Here is a 22,273-nt window from a genome sequence, read left to right on the forward strand (position 1 = left end):
TTTGGGGCGCCTGGGTGGCTCAGTGGGTTAAGCCGCTGCCTTCGGCTCGGGTCATGATCTCGGGACCCTGGGATCGAGTCCCGCATTGGGCTCTCTGCTCAGCAGGGAGCCTGCTTCCTCCTCTCTGCCTGCCTCTCTGCCTACTTGTGATCTCTCTCTGTCAAATAAATAAATAAAATCTTAAAAAAAAAAAAAAAAGAATGAACATTTGATGGGGCAATCCTTGACTAAAAGGAGATGGAAGCTAGTATATCTAAATCTTTCCTATAGTTGGACAATTCTATGTGGTTCCTCAAAAAGTCCTGACAGGGGCGCCTGGGTGGCTCAGTGGGTTAAAGACTCTGACTTCAGCTCAGGTCATGATCCCAGGGTCCTGGGATGGAGCCCCGCATTGGGCTCTCTGCTCAGCAGGGAGCCTGCTTCCTCCCCCCTCTCTCTCTCTCTGCCTGCCTCTCTGCCTACTTGTGATCTCCGTCTGTCAAATAAATAAATTTTTAAAAATTAAAAAAAAAAAAAAAAAAAAAAAGCCTGACAGATGAAGCCACAGCTGTCCAAAGTGATAATCAACTTGAGGACATACGCTTATGCTGGCTGTCCCTCTTCACTACTTAATTCCTTCTAGTCCTCTACTCTTGGATCACTTTCCAAAGACAGTATTTCACCCAAAGCCTTGTCTCAAGATTCTGACTTACAGGGTACACAGGCTAAGATAAAAATTACCTATAACTCAAAGGCAAATCTGTATTTAAAAATATCTGAGAGAATGCTGTGGGAGTTATACCTTCCGGAGAAAATTAGAGAAAGCATTAAGAATGTAAAAGCATTTAAGAAGGGACTTGAGGGGCGCCTGGGTGGCTCAGTGGGTTAAAGCCTCTGCCTTCAGCTCAGGTCATGATCCCAGAGTCCTGGGATTGAGCCCCTCATCGGGCTTTCTGCTTGGTGAGGAGCCTGCTTCCTTTCCTCTCTCTCTGCCTGCCTCTCTGCCTAGTTGTGATTTCTGTCTGTCAAATAAATAAATAAAATCTTAAAAAAAAAAAAACAAAACCAACAAGGGACTTGAAAGATGGCAAAAATGCTAATAAACAGTGAGGATAGTACTTCAGAAAACAGCAAAATCAAGGTTCAGAGTTTGGAAAAATGACATTTGGGGGAATAGATGGCAGTTTAATTTAGCTGAAATTCAGTACAGAGGAATCAGGGAAAATATGGAGGGGTAAGAGCATAAATATGGACTGAAACCATATTGTGGCTAGGTGATTTCATAATGTGAGGAAGAGGAGGTCTGGATAGAGTAGCTAAAGAAATAGTATAATAACAAGCCTAAAAGGTATAAGGCCATGTTGCTTTAAAGTTTCTCACTTTCTATTATAAACGATCTCAGAAGTAGTTAATATACTGACACATATTAAGTGATAATAAAACCAAGAATCTAAAAATAGCTGGTGGAAATATATTTTAATATTCTTCAATGTTCTATTTATTTACGATGTGAGTGACATTATATACTATACTTTAAAAAAATCTGATAAATGAAAATGTGAATTTACCTAAAAAAGTAACATTATTCAGGGTGCCTGGGTGGCTCAGTGGGTTAGGGTCTCTTCCTTCGACTCAGGTCATGATCCTGGAGTCCTGGGATTGAGCTCCGCATCGGGCTCTCTGCTCAGACGGGAGCCTGCTTCCCCCTCTCTCTGTCTGCCTCTCTGCCTACTTGTGGTCTCTGTCAAGTAGATAAATAAAATCTTAAAAAAAAAAAAAAAGTAACATTATTCACCAAAGTATAACTAACTCAAAAACGAAAACAAAAAAACAAACCAAAACCAAAACTCAAAAACTTCAGCCTAAAAAAAAAAAAAGAACTGTGTATATATACACCTATAGTAGACAGTAATGACCCCATGAAGATGTCCACATCCTAATCCCTGAAGCCCCTGAATGTGTTACTTTACATGATTAAAGAGACTTCACAGATGTGATTAAGTTAAGGGTCTTAACATGGGGAGATTCTCCTTAATTATATAGCTGGACCTAAGGTAATCACAAGGGCTCTTCTAAGGAGATGGAAGGGTCAGAGTCACAGAGCGAATGTAACAACCAGAAGCAAAGGGTCAGAGAGAGATTTAGTATGCTGCTAGCACTGAAGACTGAGGAAGGGACCACAAGCCAGTACAGGTGGCCTCTAGAAGCTAGAAAAAGAAAATAGGTTCTCCCCTATAGCCTCTGGAGGAAGTGTAGTACTGCTGCTTGCTTGCTTGCTTGCTTGCTTTGACAGAGAGAGATCACAAGCAGGCAGAGAGGCAGGCGGAGAGATAGAGAGAGAGAGAGAGAGAGAGAAGCAGTCTCCCTGCTGAACAGAGAGCCCGATGTGGGACTTGATCCCAGGACCCCAAGATCATGACCTGAGCCAAAGGCAGCGGCCTAACCCACTGAGCCACCCAGGCGCCCCCAGTACTGCTGCTATTTTGATTTCAGGCCACTGAAACCCATTTCAGACTTCTGACCTTTAGAGCAATAGGAAAATAAACTTGTGCTATGGTAAACCAAGTTTGTAGTAATTTGTTATAATAGCAATGGGAAAAAAATGCCCTATGATCCAGTGATTCTCTCCTAGGAAAAAATTCCATTGAAACTTCTTACTGATCATGTAGTGATCTTAAAATATAACCACAATTTCTTTGACTCTATTCCTTCAAAAGGTAGAGCTTAATTTATCTCCTTTCTTGTGGGCTGGACTTAATAATGACTCACTCCTAAAGAAGAAAATATGGTGTGGCTTTTGAGTCTATGTCATAGATGGCTTCCTTCTTGTTCTTTCTGAGATCAGGGAAGAAGCCAGCGGCCCTGTCATGAAGATATTCAAGCAGCTCCATGGAGAGGCCTATGGCAAAGCACTGAGGCCTCTTGCCAACAGTCAAGGGAAAGAGACTACATGAGTGAGCCATCTTGGAAGCGGATCCTCCAGTTTAGTCAAGCCTTTAGATGACTGGCTGACATGTCGACTTCATCAGAGATTCTGAGCCAGACCACACAACTAAGACATTCTTGAATTTCTGCTCCACAGAAACTTTAACATAATAAATATTTGTTCTTTGAGTCACTAAGACTTCAGGTAATTTGTTATGTGGATTTGTAACTAGCATAGTCTAAAAAAAGTCACATAGAAGGATGTATACCTCATCCTTTGTGGTAAAAAGAGGTTTGGAAAAAATCTAGGAACTTCACTAGAGGAACAGTCACAGATATCACAGAAGAGTTAGTACCAAAAACCAGACAGATATAAAGTAAAATACATGGAGCTTAAAAATAATATTGAGTTATAAATGTTCTAAAATTATGTAAATTAAAAAAACTTAGGATGGGGCACCTGGGTGGCTCAGTCAGTTAGGCATCTGTCTCTTGATTTCTGTTCAGGTAATGACTGCAGGTTTGTGGTACCTGCTTGAGATTCTCTCTCTCCCTCTAACCCCCCAAAAAAGAAAAGCCAAATTTGGATACATTCCCCAAAGAAATGAAAGCAGGGACTTATAGAGATCATCTGTACACCCACATTCACAGCAGCATTATTCACAACAGCCAAAGGTGGAAGTGACCCAAGATTCCATGCAAAGAAGAACAGATAAATGAAATGTGGTATACATTTTCAGCATTTATAAGGAAGGGTGTTGTGACACATGCTACAACATGGATGAACCCTGAAGACATGCTAAGTGAAATAAGCCAATCACAGAGGGACAAATACTGTATGATTCCCCTTATATGAAGTTCCTGGGAAGTCAAATTTATAGAAAGTGGAAGAAAAATGGTGGTTGCCAGGGTTGCAGACACGGGGAAATGAGGAGCTGGTGTTTAATGGCTGCAGTTTCAGCTGGGGAGTATGAAAAAGTTCTGAAGATTGACTGCGGTACATTCACAACAATATGAATGTACTTAATGCCACAGAACTATTACATATTCAAAAAAGGTCAAGATGGTATATTTTACGTGTGTGTATTTTACAATAAAAATCCTCATTAACAGAAAAAATAGGCGCACAAAATGATGCTAAATATTTCACAAGAACTGATGCATACATTTTTTAAAGATTTTATTTATTTGAGAGAGACACAGAGAGATAGGGAGAGAAAGCATGAGCAGGGGGGAGAGGGAGAAGCAGACTCCTTGCTGAGCAAGGAGCCCAACATGGACCTGGATCCCAGGACTCTGGGATCATGACCTGAGCTGAAGGCAGACACTTAACTGACTGAGCCATCCAGATGTCCCAGAACTGATTCATATTTAAGAACACATTTGAATGAATGACAAAAAAGGGAGTGGGAATATGGTGTGAGAATAAAGGAGATAAGGCTTGCCCTACATGAACTGATGATGTCATGATTTGATTTACAAAAAACAATCTTCAAGAACATATCTAATACATAATATGAGAGATGCCACTAATACCAAAAAAAGAGCTGGTATAACATTCCTTCTAGAAGTTGACCCTGCAGAAATCAAGAACCACAGAAAACTGACTATGAGCACTAGAAGATCCAAAAATCACTTCATCTAATCTTCTCATTTTACATTCCAGACCCTTCAAGATAATTTGCTTTTCAGAATTATCTGTGGTTCTAAGCAGATTTTTACAAAGCACCATGTTTCAGATAGCAAACTACTACATTCTTCTAAATTAGAAGATACTTTATATGATACAAACCTTTAAAGATCCTAGGAGTAGCCAAAGCAATCACTGTTTAACTACTAATAACATTTCACTTAATTCTATTATGTTTCTTAGAGGTGAGTTTCCATGTCTTATTTGACTCTCCAAAACATTTTACAGGTCTGGCATTTAATAAGTACTCAAATACACAGTGAATGTACAGCCTCAGGTACTATACCAAAATACCCTATCTCATCTTGTGTACTATGTAATGTTTCACTCAGATCATAATACCAAAAAAGAGAGAAAGAGTGAGAGAGAGAAATAAAGGGAAAAAAAAAGGTGAGAGGGAAGGTCAAAATTAAGAAATTAAGGAGAACATTTAATATAAAAAGCCTGACTAAATTATGTGTAATTAATGACAGCAAAAAAAAAAAGAGAGAAATGGTTAGACAAAAATCCACAGAGCATCAATAAATAGCTTTCAGTTCATAGGCAAACTTATGAATATTTAACTTCTGAATTCCTTAATAGTTCAATTTCCAAGACCATAAAAGCCAATAGTTCAGTCTTCTACTAGGTATTTCATACCACAAGGGGAAAGGAATCAACTTTTCTTATTTTAGTTATTTCTTAGTTAATTCCAGAAAATACCCCAATCTAGGGTTATTCTATTTAGAAGTGTGCATATAATTAGTAAGATGATCTTTTAAAAAGTATGTTATAAATATCACTATGAAAACTGCTGTCTCTCCAATTGCTTGCTATCAGGTATTTTACAAAGCATTCTTATATCATGGTTAAAAACTCAATACCAAGTAAGATTTATTTTTCATTTAATTAATAATTTGTTGATGACTTATATTGCTTTTCAAATAATTTCTATTATATGCTATTTTGTACATTATGTAATGAGATATATTATGAAATAGTTTTATAGACCTATGTTCTTTACATCCTAATGTGATACATGACCTTGGATAAAGTCACAACATAATAATACTCAACATTTAAATGAAAATAATGCTACACTTAGCTATTTAGACAATAAAAGAAGATAATCATAAACTCTCAAAGGCTATCCTAACTTGAGGTTCAAAGAACTAAATAGTATTAGCTATTAAAATTCATTTGCAATTTTAATGCGGTACCTTTAATTCTAGCTACAGTTTCTATCAGATTTTAAAAAGAGATCTTAAGGACAATTAACCCTGATATCCATGATCAAGTAATTCTTAAAGCAGAAATAATTGTTTAAATAAAGAATAAAATTATCAGTAGAAACACTATATAGCCTAATTTATTCAAGATCAATTCCTTATTATGTTGAAAAAAAATTACTGAAACAAAATTCCAGGTTCTCTAAAGACTTTCCACTATATAAGCACAATTTAAGAGACACTGTCACTGATCCTGGAGGGCTTTACAAAGCCACTGTCATCCTATTCAGGGAGTAGGGAGGTGTGGCAGGCTGGCTACTATAATAAGCATAAATATTAAGTATTTAAAACCATGTTTAATCTGAAAACATATGTTTTTAGACATTTAAGAAAAAGAAAAAATAAGTGCAATGAAAACACTGTATCAAGAGTATATCTTATGAGTATTTACTAAACAGAAACGTATCTAAAAAAAGAAATCTTGGTGCTTTAATCTAAAATATTTGCCTTTAGAGTTTATTCAATAATATCTAAAAGTAACTAAAGAACAATATAAAATTACTTAATATAGATCTTAAATATTAAGCCTACGAAAAATCTGTCGCTATAATTTTTAATTTTTCATAAAGTAATTCACATTATGGTGATTTACTCCTGAATAACCTAATAGATGGCATAAAGCTACACTAACAAAGGAAAAGAGCCACACTGCTTCATACATATTTTATTAACATTTCCTATAGGATTTATGTTAAAGCAAAGAATTTTAACATCTCTTTAGTGATGCAGAATCAGTGTCCCATACATTCCACTGTCAAAACACTTCAGCCTGGTATTCTTCCTACTTTAAAAAATTAAATGTTTTTTTTCCTCCTACTAGGTTGCAGTTATATACCACGGCTTCTTGTAAATGGACTTCTACCACCAGCATTGCTGCAAGGTTTCTTATTCCTCTGCAGTTGTCTTTTCAGCCTCACAGAGGGAGAAGAGCACTGCTGCAGTCATCTACAAAAAGCCACTACCATTTCGACTTGTAACTAACAAAGACACTGGTAAAATTTTTTTGCCACCCTATTCAGAGACAGTTCATTTAGATGTGTTGCAAAAGCAGGCACTTTTGGTAACCAAAATTTCTCCAATCAACCAAAACCACCTCTCAAGCTCTGCAGTACCTGCCTCCTTCCTCCTCTTCCTCTTCTCCCAAGAAGCCCTGTCCACTAGGTTCACATAAGACATCAGCAGCAGCTTTGTATTCTCTCTTGGCTACCAATGCATATGTCCTTGTGGCCAGGGAGGAAAAAAAGCCTTTCAATGGGCTACAGCTTTTGCTCCTCGCCATGAATATGCTCCATTCTTTGTTGTCCTCTACCCCTTTCCTTAGATACTGTTCTTGCACTCGGTCAACAGGCATTATAAAAACAAAACCTCCTTCTAGCTTCAAAAACAGCTCTTTCTCACCAGACTCCCCTTAACACTCCTACCCCTCCCCCCTTCTTCCTCTTCTGTCAAAAACCCTGGATCAGAAGCACAGGAAATCCATCTCCTGTGCTGCATTAGGCGGGGAGGGGGGAGACGCCCCTGCCTCCAGGCTTGACTTGTGGCAACAGACCCTGTGCCAAAGAAAGGCCACCGGTTTCAGACAGCGCAAGAGAAAATCGCCTCCCACCCCCCACCCCCCACCCCCCCGCCTCCCCGCAGCAAGCCGGGCCATCGTGGCTCCAGCACCTACCCCATTTCCGAGCCCAGCAGCACCTCCATTCCGTCTCCAGTGACACCCAGGCGGGCTGCGCCAATACAGCCACATGTCAGTCACGTGTGCCTGCGTCCAGCCAATTGGCGGGTCCCCGACGGGAATGGGGAGCGCCCTGGTCCGCATCCAGCAGATTACACAGATGCTTCACGCTCGGCTTCCCGACCCGCACTCCGCAATAGAGCACCAAGCCCCGCCCCACCGCACAGCAGTCGAACCCCAGCCCGCATCTACTGCTGATGGGTGGGCTCTCACTGCCCGGGTCCCCAGGCAACCCACCAAAGCCAAGGAAGCTGACTAGTATAATAGGGTGGGGTGGGGGAGGTCTACGGGGCAGAAAGCTTAGCATGAGATGCTGGAGGTCGGTGGGTGACTAATAAATTATACCTCATTTGTAGAGATTAACATGTTTGCAGCACAGAGAGAAAAAAATTCTATTAAATGCATTACAACAAATAAATTTACATTACAAGTCACTGATTTGTTGGGTAAATCACTTTAACTATGTTTGAAAAATACAGTCACCACAAAAGCATACAGTGGCTAACATTTAACATCTCTTTAGTGATGCAGAATCATAGAGTCACACAGTTTGCTCCTGCCACTTAGTAGTTGTGTGGATTTCAGTCACTTAAAGGCTCAGTGCTTCAATTCCCTCTACAAAACGGGAGATATATGGAATAAAGGAGTTAATATAAATGATGCAGTATTTAGAGCAGTCCCTGACACAGTTAAGTGTTGTCAGCTACTACCAACTTGAAACTTCTTAGTGCAAATTCTAGTTTCATTTAAATCAAACCAAGTGAAGCTTAAATTACTAATATTTGTAAGATGGAAGGGCAAATTCAAACTGCCAAAAATTTAAAGTAGATTTCAATTTTGGTTTAAATGGGGGAAGACCAGTGTGTCCATGATCTATTTCAAATTTATTTATTTATTTATTTATTTATTTATAATTTGACAGAGAGAGATCACAAGTAGATGGAGAGGCAGGCAGAGAGAGAGAGAGATAAAGGGAAGCAGGCTCCCTGCTGAGCAGAGAGCCCGATGCAGGGCTCGATCCCAGGACCCTGAGATCATGACCTGAGCTGAAGGCAGTGGCTTAACCCACTGAGCCACCCAGGCACCCTCTATTTCAAATTTAAAAGGATATTTAACTTCAGGGTTTTAAAGGAGATGTTATTTATGATAACCTTTTCTCATTTTTTAACATTAATAGCATGAAAAGAAGCAAGCTATTAAACAGCCTATTTGGAGTAATTCCATTTTATTAAAAAATGTATGAATTAGTAATAGACATAGCAAAATGCTCATAGATGTGTGCATAACCAGTGCTCAGTGGTCATCCATGGAAATTGGGATTTTCGAGTTTTCTCTTTTTCCTTTGTGCTTTTCAATGGTTTTTCTTTGTGTCTATCTTATAATGCCTGATTGTATATCTTGATACCTTGCTATCGTATATATAGCAATTAACTTCCAAGTATTTGTTGAACACATGAGCAAACACTGACCACATATTACTAGTAATTAGAAAAAATTATATATTAAAAGTTCAAATATATTTAGAAATAATTTCCCTCATATTTGAAAGAAAGGAAATGTGAATCAGTTTGACTCTATCTCAAATAGCCCTTTCGTCAGGATGACTTAGTTTTACAAAAGGCTTTCAAGAGTCTCTTACTGAAAGTGCATGATTCACTGAACAAGACTTAATTATTTATATAGTCACTGACCAGACAGCCTAAACTTCTGGAAAGTAAAAGTACCCTTCAAAACAAAGAATATACTTTAGTAGCTCCTAAAAATAACTTCTTAGTATCCTAAGAAACAATTCTTGACTCAGACTATGATTCAAGTTGTTATTTAGTAAACCAGTTTGTAGCTAAAATATTTGTCTAAATTTTTACTGTTATGTATTGCTCAAGTCAATCAGTGATTCAAATGACAAAACTTTAAAGAAAACTCTGACCATTACATGTCTATTAATCATGATAATTTAAATCTAAAAGCAAGCCAATCTAAAAACTTCACATTTACACTATTGCCAACTGAATTATTCAGTAAGCTTTTTTCTCTTTAAGTATTCTACAAAAGTTTGATTTGAATTTTATTTTTTTAAGATTTTATTTATTTATTTGTAAGAGAGAGAAAGAAAGCAAGCACAAGCAGGAGGAGTGGCAGACAGAGGGAGAAGCAAACTCCCCAATGAGCAGATGAGCAAGGAGCCAGATGTGGGACTCAATCCCAGGATCCTGGGATTATGACCTGAGTGGAAGACAGATGCTTAAAGTCTGTGACAGCCAGATGCCCCGGATTTGAATTTTATTTTTAAAATGTATATAGCCATTTTAAAAACAATCAGTTAAAAGCATATACAATCAAAAGGTATTGGGCCAAGTCTGAACACAATGAAGATCATTAAAACATTAATTGGTCTTCCAAGTTTGTTTGTATGTATCTCAGAATACAGCTCCTGCCATTCCTATTTAAATAAACATGTTAGCATTAAGACTACATATATATGTATGCACTAAAAATATTTACTGATTAAAGTGAAATTCTACAGAAATAAATGTATGTTAAGGCTATTGCAAGAAGGCACTGATAAACATGCCTTTGATTTCAAATATCTATTCATTTATGATCAGATGTGACTGTTTTTGTAAATGTTATAAATATGAACACATGGGTTCATCTTAAATAAAGAACATCTTCTGCAGCTTAAAAAAATTTATGACTAAATAAATGAATAGGATTCTTAATGTCTTAAATCTTGCACTCCATTTTAACACAGACAGGTTTGGCCTAATTTTAAGACCTGTGATTTCAGGGGCACCTGGGTGGCGCAGGGGGTTAAAGCTTCTGCCTTCGGCTCAGGTCATGATCGCAGGGTCCTGGGATAGAGCCCCGCACTGGGCTCTCTGATCAGCAGGGAGCCTGCTTCCCCCCTCTCTCTGCCTGCCTCTCTGCCTACTTGTGATCTCTGTTAAATAAATAAATAAATAAAATCTTAAAAAAAAAAAAAAAAAAGAAGAAGGCTTGTGATTTCAAAAACTGACAAGAATAATATAGACAACATTATTAACTAGTATAAAGGAGTTAAAATTTGTGCTCCTTCCTGTTATCTTAATCCACTCTTGTGCTTTATCAATATTTAACTCTTTCTCTTTACTGGAGACCTCAGGTATACTGAAATAGAACACATTTATGCCTATGCAGATAGCAACACTTTTTTTTTTCCTTTAAAACTAGTAACTATGGGGCGCCTGGGTGGCTCAGTGGGTCAAGCCGCTGCCTTCGGCTCAGGTCATGATCTCAGGGTCCTGGGATGGAGTCCCGCATCGGGCTCTCTGCTCAGCAGGGAGCCTGCTTCCTCCTCTCTCTCTCTCTGCCTGCCTCTCTGCCTACTTGTGATGTCTCTCTGTTAAAAAAAAAAAATCTTTAAAACAAAACAAAACAAAAACTATGTATCGAAAAAGCACACAATAGTGTAAATCTAAGTTCTCCAGGTGCTAAGTAATCAGATAAAGCTCAGATTCATTTAGAAATCTCAGGTCTTTAGATTTATACTGGTTTATAGTAAAATGAAAAAGCATAAGAGAATAAAATGAGAGTGCCTGGGTGGCTCTGTGGGTTAGGCCTCTGCTTCGGCTCAGGTCATGATCCCAGAGTCCTGGGATCCAGGCCTGCATCCACTCTCTGTTCAGCAGGGAGCCTGCTTCCCAGGCTCTCTCTGCCTGCCTCTCTGCTTACTTGTGATCTCTGTCAAATAAATAAATAAAATCTTAAAAAAAAAAAAGAAGAAGAAGAAGAGAATAAAATGAGATTTCAAAGGCCTAATAGGTTATGAGGACCAGTTCTCCCATATTTTCTATATTTTTCACAGAATGTGGGAAGGAGCTGAACTGTTACAATGGCAATGGAATTTTTAGTGATGTATAAACTAAGCAGGAGATAAGAGTAAATCTTTTACTTATCTGTATATACTGTCACCTCAAGAGAAAAATTTCTCAAAATAAATTTTCCTAGCACCAATATTTAAAGCTTAAGTAGTTTTTTCCCTCTAATCTTTCTCCTTTCTTATCTGCAAATACCAAAATAGTTTTTTACACCTAAAGAACATTTCATGGCTTTCTACTGCTAACAGTGGCATTGACACAGCTTGGAGTTTAATCATGGAGTGCCCTGAATGGCACATTAATTAATTAGTCTTCCTATACTTCCTACACTAAAAGGTTTCCTATCTGTATTGTTTCTTATGGCTGCCATAACAAATTACCACAAAGTCCATGGCTTATAACAACCAAATGTGTTATCTCACACTTTTTGCGGTTCAGAAGTCCAAAATGGGTCTCACTCTAAACTAAAATCAAGGTATCTACAGGGCTGTCCTCCTTGCTGGAGGCCTGCGGCAGAATCTGTTTTCTTGCCCTTTCCAGCTTTCAGAGACCAAATACATTCCTTGGTTGAAGGCCTCCTTCCTCCATCTTCAAAGCCAGCAACAGTGGATCAAGTCCTCAATTTGTAGCACTCTGATCTTGCTGCTGTCATTTCTTTCTTTGGCTCTTATTCTACTTCTCTCTTACATTTTTAAAGACTCACTTCAAGGACTCTTACACTGGTCCACCTCAACAATCCAGGACAATCTCCCTATTTTCTGGTTACCTCTTTAGTGACTTTATTCCATCTGCAAACTTAATTCCCCTTTGTTATAAAATCTAACATATTTACAAATTCTGGGGATTGAGAGGTGGACATCTTTGGGGATCCATTATTCTGTCTACCACACCACAGCTTAATCTTTAACTATTTCAGAACTTGCATCCTAATAATAGTCCAATCAAACTAAGTACTGTCACCTTAAATGTAGGACTTTTGCCTTTATTCTAATCTGATACAGTAGAAGGTTCCAGTATATAGAGATTAAAGATTAAGTCTCAAAGTTCTGAATCTTTCATTTTGTAGCTCTACGACTTTGAATAAGTCATTTAACTATTCTAAAGTTTGGCTACTTTTTCATCTGTAAAATGAAGAATAACTGTTTGGCTTATTATATAGAGCTATTTAAGGATCAAATGTGTAATTCTGAACAAATTTTATAAACTATAAAATACTTCAAAGTAAAGGATTATTATTGTTCTATGGTCCAAATCAAAGTTCAGCTTAAATATATATTTCCATGAAGTAATCTACCACCCCATCTAGAATCAGCTCACCTCTTCTTCCTCCATTGATACCATCTCTTTTGTGGCACACATTTTGTACCTTTGTGTGCACATCTCCTTTCCCATTCCTGAATATAACAATCTTGAGAGAAGAGTCACACTGGATTTTATCTTGTATGTCTCATGGTGTATACCACAATATTTTGTGCATTATAAGTATTCACTAAATACGAGTATAAGGAATGATTTAAAATTAATCTCCAAAAGGCATCAGTACAGTCATTCTCATGGAATAAAAGCAGAGCAAATGCTGAATAATGAATACTTTTGCAAAATATAACTTTCTACAGAGGAAACAGAATACTTTAAATAAAAAATCCTGAGCGCTGTTGGTGGAAAAAATGTGATATAGCCCTGGGACTAAGTTTCTAAGGTTAGGTGACTGCACAGTAGAATCACTTTAGGAGCTGGAAGAATTTAAAACACCATTAAGTCAGAATCTCTAAAAAATGAGGTCCAGGCATTAGTATGTGCCACCAAGACTGAGAAATAGCAAGCACTACTTTAGCTTTTGCTGCCAAAGTTCCTACTGCATGATGGGAGGGAGGCCATTTTTGAAATGCCTTTTAATTTAGAGTGCTATACAGCATTGCTTTCAGGAAACATCTGCTTACAGGAGAAAAAGTTTTTCTTTTTTAAAAGGTGAAATTTAAATTAAAATAATACTGTGGATCAGTGAGGATACATGAAAATAGGCAGTAGTTTCAAAGGTCCTTAAAATGTTTAAAATGCTTATACTAAAGTCCAGTTAAAACAAATTATCCTACGGGATGCCTGGGTGGCTCAGTTGGTTGGACGACTGCCTTCGGCTCAGGTCATGATCCCGGAGTCCTGGGATCGAGTCCCGCATCGGGCTCCCAGCTCTGCGGGGAGTCTGCTTCTCTCTGACCTTCTCCTCGCTCATGTTCTCTCTCACTGTCTATGTTCTCTCTCACTGTCTCTCTCTCAAATAAATAAATAAAATCTTTAAAAAAAAATTATCCTACATATAATTACATGCATGCACAAAGAGTTATATTCCAAGATATTTAGTATTGTTTACACTACTGAAATGTTAGAAACAATCTCAATAATTGATAATGACAACTAGGTTAGTTACACTTATGGTATACTTAAAGAGGATTAAAATTATGTCAGATATACAATTGCATTAAAAAGCATAAAATACTTCACAATAAATTTGACTGAACAGATGAAAGATCTGTATACCGAGAACTATAAGACACTGATGAAAGAAATTAAAGAACACAAAGACATTCCATGATTATAGACTGGAAGGATATTGTTAAAATGTCTATCAACCCAAAGCAATCTATAGATTTATTGAAATCCCCAAAATTCCAACAGCATTTTACACAGAAATAGAATAAACAATGCTAATATATTTGTATGAATCCACAAAAGACCCTGAATAGCCAAAGTGATCTTGAAAAAGAACAAAGCTGGAGGCACCACACTTCCTGATTTCAAACAACATTATAAAGCTATAGTAATCAAAACAGTATGGTATTGGCATAAAAACAGACACATGCTGTCAGTACAGTATGCAATTCTTGATCTTGCTATAGTGAGTTTGAGCCCCACAATGGGTACAGAGATTACTTTTTAAAACAATTAAAATAAAAACTTAAAAGATGGGGCACCTGGGTGGCTCAGTGGGTTAGAACCTGTGCCTTCAGCTCAGGTCATGATCTCAGGGTCCTGAGATCTGGCCCTGCATTGGGCTCTCTGCTCGACCGGGAACCTGCTTCCTCCTCTCTCTCTGCCTGCCTCTCTGCCTACTTGTGATCTCTGTCAAATAAATAAATAAATCTTAAACAACAACAACAACAACAACAAAAAAAACACCTTAAAAGATGATCCTAAGTAGGCCCAATGTAATCAAATAGGTCCACAAAATCCTCAAAGCAGTTAATGACTTCCCAATGAAATTCAAATAAATTTCAAATTCCTTACCTTGGTTTATAAAATCATGTAACTTAGCTCCTGCTTCCATTCCCACTCTTCTCCCCTACATCATCCTCTTGTTCTGTCTTGTGCTTTTGTGTGGCCTTTCTTTCAACCTCAAGAACTCTGTTCCCAAATTTTCAAATGACTGCTCCATCGTATCATTCAGATCTTAGCATAAGTGTCCTATCTTCAAAGAGACCTTCCATGATTACCTTATCAACAGTGGTACTGAACTGAAATTTTCCACCACAGCATGTTGTTTTGTCCTCAAATCATTTAAGATCTGAAAGGTTCTATCCATGTATCTATGTATTTATTTTTCTGTCTTCCTCATTGCTTGCCAAACTGGAATATAAATTCCATGAGCACAGGAACCTAAGATTCTTGTGCACTGCTGTTTCCTTCACACCTAGAACAGTATTTGGTGCACAGTACACATTCAATACATACTGCTGAGTGTATTAATGTAGATGATACGAAGATGAGTGGGACATCAATTTAGAATCAAGTAGGGGACCTAAAACATTTATAACAAAAGTGTTTTGTTGTTTTTTTTTTTTTAAAGATTTTATTTATTTATTTGACAGAGAGATCATAAGTACACAGAGAGGCAGGCAGAGAAAGACGGAGGGAGAGGGGGGAAGCAGGCTCCCTGCCGAGCAGAGAGCCCAATTTGGGGCTCAATCCCAGGATCCTCAGATCATAACCTGAGCTGAAGGCAGAGGCTTAACCCACTGAGCCACACAGGCGCCCCTATAACAAAAGTTTTAATACAAGGCAAAGTGTATCAAAGGATGAGAGATTAGATGATTTCTGGCTAGGTGATCAAGAAAGATTTCAAACAGAAAATAGCAACAGAACTAGCTTTGAAAGGTGTTTAGGAATTCTTCAGGGCAAAGATTCTTATTTTGTCTATTAGGTTAAAAAATTTAGACTTTACTTTATGGGCAATTAAATTACGATACACGATGAGAGGTGAGAGCCACAAAAATTAATAAGATTAGTTTTTAGCTCTTACTCAAGAGGATAATCAGAAATTATATATATCTATATAGATCTCTATCTGTATATATATATCTATATCTACTAACTTATAGTTCAATTTAATGACCAAAGATTTTTTTCAATCGGAAAATATAATGGCAGGGGAAAACATTCAATTTTATAGTCTACAAGATATTTAATTTTGCTTTTTTGGTATTATTTTAGCAATTTTGACAACACTGTTATTTATTAATTTTATGTTGTTAACAGAACAACAAAAAACCACAATGTCATCTTTAGCAACCATTTTATCCAACTAATATAATACTGAAATATGTGCTTATAAGTGGGGGATATTATGTTTTCTAAATTCTTTTTAAGATTTATTTATTGAGGCACCTGGATGGCTCAGTGGGTTAAAGCCTCTGCTTTCGGCTCAGGTCATGATCCCAGGTTCCTGGGATCGAGCCCCACATCGGGCTCTCTGCTGAGCAGAGAGCCTACTTCCCTTCCTCTCTCTCTGCCTGCCTGTCAAATAAATAAAAATTTAACAAAAAAAAAAAGATTTATTTATCTATTATTTTAGAGAGAGAGAGAGACAGCATGTGTGGGGCTGGGGTTGGGGGTAGGACAGAGAGGTCGAGAGAGAATCCCAAGCAGACTCCTCACCCAACATAGCCCAACACGGAGCTCGATCCCACAACCCCGAGATCACTAGCTGAGCTGTAACCCAAGGGTCGGATGCTCAACCGACTGAGACACCCAGGCACCCCATTTTCTAAATTCTTAACATGACCTAATCAGGTAAAGTTCCAGGTTTAGGGCAACCAATGTTTTAAACTATCACCTTGGGAAAAAAAATTTCTGATCAATTTTTTAAGACTAATTGTTTAAAATAAGACTTTATGTTTTATCTTTTTTTCCCCTTAAAAAAGTATGTCTTATTTAATGTTGTTAATTTGGATCTTTACCAAAAACCAAAAATAACTCTAAGATTGCTTCCCAATATACAACTTAAAATACAAACTTATAAACTCTATTCAGAAAGGTAACATTTTAACACTAACACCTCAGGGGCTTTAGTTACCAAAACAGCACCAAATGTTTATGGTTATCACGGTGAATTCAAGAAAAAGAAGCACAGAGAATGAGTTTTTTAAAATAGTCCTTTTCATGAGGTGCCTGCAGGCTCAGTCAGTGAAGCATGTGACTTTTGATCTGTGTCATGAGTTCAAGCTCCATGTTGGATGCAGAGATTACTTTAAAAAAAAAAAATCTTTAGGGTGCCTGTGTGGCTCAATCAGTTAAGCATCAGACTCCTGATTTTGGCTCAGTCATGCATGATCTCAAGGTTGTGAGATTAGCCCTCCAGCAGGCCTTTGTACTCAGTGGGGAGTCTGCTTGAGTTTCTCTCCCTTTGCCTCTCTCCCTGCTCATGTGTTCTCTCTGAAATAAACAAAATCTTAACTATATATATATCTCAGGGCACCTAGGTGGTTCAGTCAGTTAAGTGTCTGCCTTTGGCTCAGGTCATGATCTCAGGGTCCCAGGATACATCGCCACATCTGGCTCTCCGCTCAGCGGCAAGTCTGATTCTGCCTCTCCTGTGATCTCTTGCTCTCTTTCAAATGAATAAATAAAAATCTTTAAAATAAATAAATAAAATAGACTTTCTCCAAGGGAAACATAATTAAAAATTAATATCACTTTAACATTTAAATTATCACAAAATACCTAGATTAGTTGATGGATCATTTATCAATTTGTAATATACACCGTGGACCTTGAAATACATCAGAATCAATAAGGAAAAACCCAATTTTATTGATGTTAAAAACAAAATTTGCTGCACATAAAAGAATAAATTACAGCCTAATAATGGCACTTACTTCATTTATTACAACCTTAAACCAAATACTTGAGTCAAGATTTTTATTCTCATACCAATATCCCCAAATCCTTACCTCAGATAAAGAAATAATCACTTTTCAACACCCTATATACCAACTGCATTTAGTATCGCCTAGTTTAAATCATTTGCTTCCTTTTTGAAAATATTCCCTTCCTCTTGCTTTATGCTGAATCTTAAACATGTAAAGCCAAATACAGACTATAACATTATTTTACTTCTGGATACCTGAGGATAAATATTTGCTATTATAGGTTAAATAACCCAAAAATATGTTTATTAAGTAAAGTGAAAAAAATTGTCCAAGAATTACTGGACTGAGTCAGTCAAGTCAGAAATCTCTGGTCACCTAAACTACCCCCAAAAGTACCTAACATATAGATTCAGTTTAAGATTTAGGATAATGTATCACCTAATAAAAGAACTCAAAATAAATACCTAATACTACGTTTTAAGAGGAAAGAGAGAAAATGGGCACCTGGGTGGCTCAGTGGGTTAAATAAAGCCTCTGCCTTTGGCTCAGGTCATGATCTCAGGGTCCTGGGATAGAGCCCGCATCAGGCTCTCTGCTCAGCAGGGAGCTTGCTTCCTCTTCTTTCTCTCTCTCTGCCTGCCTCTCTGCCTACTGGTGATCTCTGTCAAATAAACAAATAAAAAAATCTAATTAAAAAAAAAGAGGAGGGACGCCTGGGTGGCTCAGTTGGTTGGACGACTGCCTTCAGCTCAGGTCATGATCCCGGAGTCCCGGGATGGAGTCCCGAATCGGGCTCCCAGCTCCGCGGGGAGTCTGCTTCTCCCTCTGACCTTCTCCTCTCTCATGCTCTCTCTCACTGTCTCTCTCTCTCAAATAAATAAATAAAATCTTAAAAAAAAAAAAAAAGAGGAAAGAGAGAAAAGAAAACCAGGGCAAATGAATAAATGTAATTCCCTCCTTCAATATGATGTTTTTAAAACTAGAACTTCACATTTACTTTGGAAGTCTTTTTTTTTTTTTCTTTTAAGATTTTATTTATTTATTTGACAGAGATCACAAGTAGACAGAGAGACAGGCAGAGAGAGAGGGGGAAGCAGGCTCCCCGCCGAGCAGAGAGCCCAATGTGGGGCTCAATCCCAGGACCCTGAGATCACAACCTGAGCCGAAGGCAGAGGCTTTAACCCTCTGAGCCACCCAGGTGCCCCCCACCTTTAAAAAAAAAAAAAAAAAGATTTATTTATTTATTTATTTATTTGACAGAGAGAGATCACAAGTAGGCAGAGAGGCAGGCAAGGAGAGGGAAACAGGCTCCCTGCTGAGCAGAGAGCCCAATGCGGGACTTGATCCCAGGACCCTGAGATCATGACCTCAGCTGAAGGCAGAGGCTTAACCCACTGAGTCACCCAGGCACTCACTTTGTTAAGTCTTTATTTTTTTTTTTTTAAGATTTTATTTATTTATCAGAGAGAGAGAGGGGGAGAGAGCAAGCACAGGCAGACAGAATGGCAGGCAAAGGCGGAGGGAGAAGCAGGCTCCCTGCCGAGCAAGGAGCCCGATGTGGGACTCGATCCCAGGACAGGACGCTGGGATCATGATCTGAGCTGAAGGCAGCTGCTTAACTAACTGAGCCACCTAGGCATCCCTGTTAAGTCTTTTAAAACTTTCTTTGCCAAGTCCTCCAAGATTGGGTAGAATTATTTGAAGTGTCATATAGCTTTTATGGAAGCAAAAAGTAAGATTTCTTAAGAACTGGACCAAATTTCACTGTACATTCCACTACCTCTCTCAGTAGACACCAGCATTAATCAACAAGCATCTTGACCCCAAACCAGTGTGTACCTAATACAATATGCAAAAGGCATTTTCTTTATCTTTTCCCAAAGAAGGTCTGCAATTTAATTCAAACAGTTAGATCTGCTCAATAAAACACTGCAGACATTCAGAGAAAAGAAATCTCTCTGATATTCACTCTTTTACAAAAAGAATACAAAATTCTTTACAAAAAGTCTCCTATGTGGTGATAAGACATCTGGCTGGATTTATCAACCATTTATTTTATGCAAACAGTCTACATAAAATATTCTTTGCCTGAGCTTCGACAGTTGATTCTCACCCTCTTCCTACAGTCCCTGGACACTTCTTTTGAAACAGTTTTTTTGGCTTTTTGGGGGGGGGGGTCTAATACTATTCTAGTATTAAGAACACTATCCTGCTTGAAATGTTTTAAAAACTACTCAAGAAACTTAACAGTGTTTCCTCTGGGGAGTCAAATTGAGTGGTGCTTTCATTTTTACTGATTAATTTTTTTTCTTTTAAGTAAGCTCTACACTTAACATAGGGCTTGAACTCCAAGATCAAGATTCACATGCTCTACCAACTGAGCTGGCCTAGCACCTTCTTTACTGCTTAAATTTTTAATAGTGATCTGTACTACTTCTACATGAACAGACAAAAAAAGCACTAAGCTACACTTAACAACAAAAATCCATAATTGTTGGCTTCTATAAAGGCCTTTCAAGATTATTATTTTCCACCTTTCATTGCATTCAACTGGTGACAAAATAAAAATTCAAGTTCATCAGCATCATATGTGTAAGGAAGGCCCTTATGATCTGAGCCCTTCATACCACTCCAGGGCACCCAACTACTCTAGCTATACTCTAACCAACTAGACTCCTAGGCACTTATGACCAACTCATAATTTTTATCTTCTGGAAGGTTCTCACCCCCACTTTTTCACCTACCCAATGCTAACCCATTTTTAGGACTCAGTGTAGATGGCACCTCTCAAAAGTCTTATCTCTAACTTCTCTTGTCAGAGTTGAATCCTCTCTTTCCCAATATGCTTCCAGAGGTTCTTGAGTTTACCAGCTATTTCATTTACCATCCAATTGGGATTATTTATTTACTATTCTAACTCCTTCAAGAAAAGACTCTCATCTTGTATTTCAACACTGTGCTCTCAATATCCAGTAGCCTGGTCCAAAGTAGTTACTCAAATGTTTGTGGAATATGAGTGAACTACCTCTCATATGTCAAGATCCAAATAACCAGATGCTCTTCCCTCTAAACTCCTGTAGAACTTAAATCAATTGTCAACTTAAATTAGATCTATTTCCCCCATTAGACCATGAGCTTCTGAACAACAATCTCTGTTTTCATTTTCCTAACTGTACAAGCATTGTCTCAGGTATCTAGCAGAAATCAAATGTGTGTTGAGTGAATGAAATGAATATTCCTTAAAAGTACAAGTGAAAAAATAACAAGCACAGATAGCTTGTTCATTTTTTAAAAAATTTTATTTATTTATTTGAGAATGAGAGAGAGAGAGAGTGAGCGAGCACAAACAGGATGAGGGGCAAAGGGAGAAGCAGACTCCCCACTCAGCAGACCTGAGTCAAATGCAGACACTTAACCAGGCCGGCTCATTTTTTATTTATTTCTCCATATTTATGATAATAAGACACCATAAAGCTCTAAAAACATTTTGCACTTGCTTATGATTAGGGATAGGCAGCCACTAAAAGTCCCACTTTAAATGCCTTGCAAAGACTTGGGGAAGGGATGAGAACGATAAGTGAAGGAGAGAAACTTTCCCTAGGGCAACAAAATGTAAGGGTGTTGCTGGAATGCCAAATTGAAACCCTGAAGGCATTTTCCTATAGAAATAGTGGTATTCACTGTTATCCATGGTAGTTATGCGACTTAACACTGCCTATGGGTTAAATAGTCATGTGCATGGGGCGCCTGGGTGGCTCAGTGGGTTAAAGCCTCTGCCTTCAGCTCAGGTCATGATCCCAGGACTGAGCCCCATATCAGGCTCTCTGCTCAGCGGGAAGCCTGTTTCCCTTCCTCTCTCTCTGTCTGCCTCTCTGCCTACTTGTGATCTGTCAAATAAATCAATAAAATCTTAAAAAAAAAAAAAATCATGATGTGCAGAGCTGGAACATAACCAAAACAGCCAGCACTATTTCTGTGAGTCCATCCTGGAGGTTTAGATTTTTGAATACTAGATATTCTTCTCTTAATATTTTCCCCCCACCCCACTCTGACAAAAGAAAATCTTAATCACATCACAGCAGGTTTGATATAGTGTTTAACATATTTAATATAACAGCACAAAAATTTATGTTAACTCACATAATCTAACAGTATATTTTAATACTACTATGTTGAAAATATATGAACAAATTAACCAAATAACTTCCCCTAACTTCAAGCTTTTCAGTGCACATATTAACCCATTTATTTTAGTTTATTATCTTAGTTTAAATCTGATGATGCCACTTTCTTTGCTACTTTCTCAAGGGGAGATTCTTTCCTCTCTCATATCCCCTTAGGTGGGGGTGGGTTGAGGTGGTGGGGTGGTGGGGCTGGGGTGGTGGTGGTGGTGTTGGGGGTGATGGTGGTGGGATAATGGAGCTGGCTCATTTCACGTTACATTTACAACTCTACACTTGATCTTAGCCAACAGGCCGAGAAGCGATACATACATTTACAACTCTAAACATGCTAAGATACTCAACATTGCCTGGCAGGATTACTGGGTTTCCTAAAAAGCCTGCTTTCTCACTGTGAGTTAACTTCTTCAAACCTTTTTTTCTCTCCTTAAACCTGTAACACACAAATTTTCCAATCCAGGCCACTTTCAGTTGAAGACCTACTTCACTCCATTAGAG

The 22,273-nt window shown here is 38.0% G+C and overlaps 1 protein-coding gene across 9 annotated transcripts in view; it reads right to left on the reverse strand.

Moving 5' to 3' along the window:
* The window catches only part of APC (APC regulator of WNT signaling pathway), a 133,687-nt gene that overhangs the window by 90,980 nt on the left and 20,434 nt on the right, over positions 1–22,273 (reverse strand). Inside the window, exon 1 of one of the 9 annotated variants that reach the window (XM_004761317.3) lies at positions 7,532–7,752. The exons of 7 other annotated variants lie outside the window; for them this stretch is intronic. In XM_004761317.3, coding sequence (XP_004761374.2) covers positions 7,532–7,678 — 147 coding nt within the window. In that variant the 5' untranslated portion in view covers positions 7,679–7,752. Of the gene's footprint in view, positions 1–7,531; positions 7,753–22,273 lie in introns of those variants that run through there. One more of the 9 variants, XM_004761319.3, reaches the window with a different exon arrangement.

Source organism: Mustela putorius, unplaced genomic scaffold (assembly GCF_011764305.1).
Source record: "Mustela putorius furo isolate JIRA1106 unplaced genomic scaffold, ASM1176430v1.1 tig00001059_pilon_pilon_pilon, whole genome shotgun sequence".
NCBI lineage: Eukaryota > Metazoa > Chordata > Mammalia > Carnivora > Mustelidae > Mustela > Mustela putorius.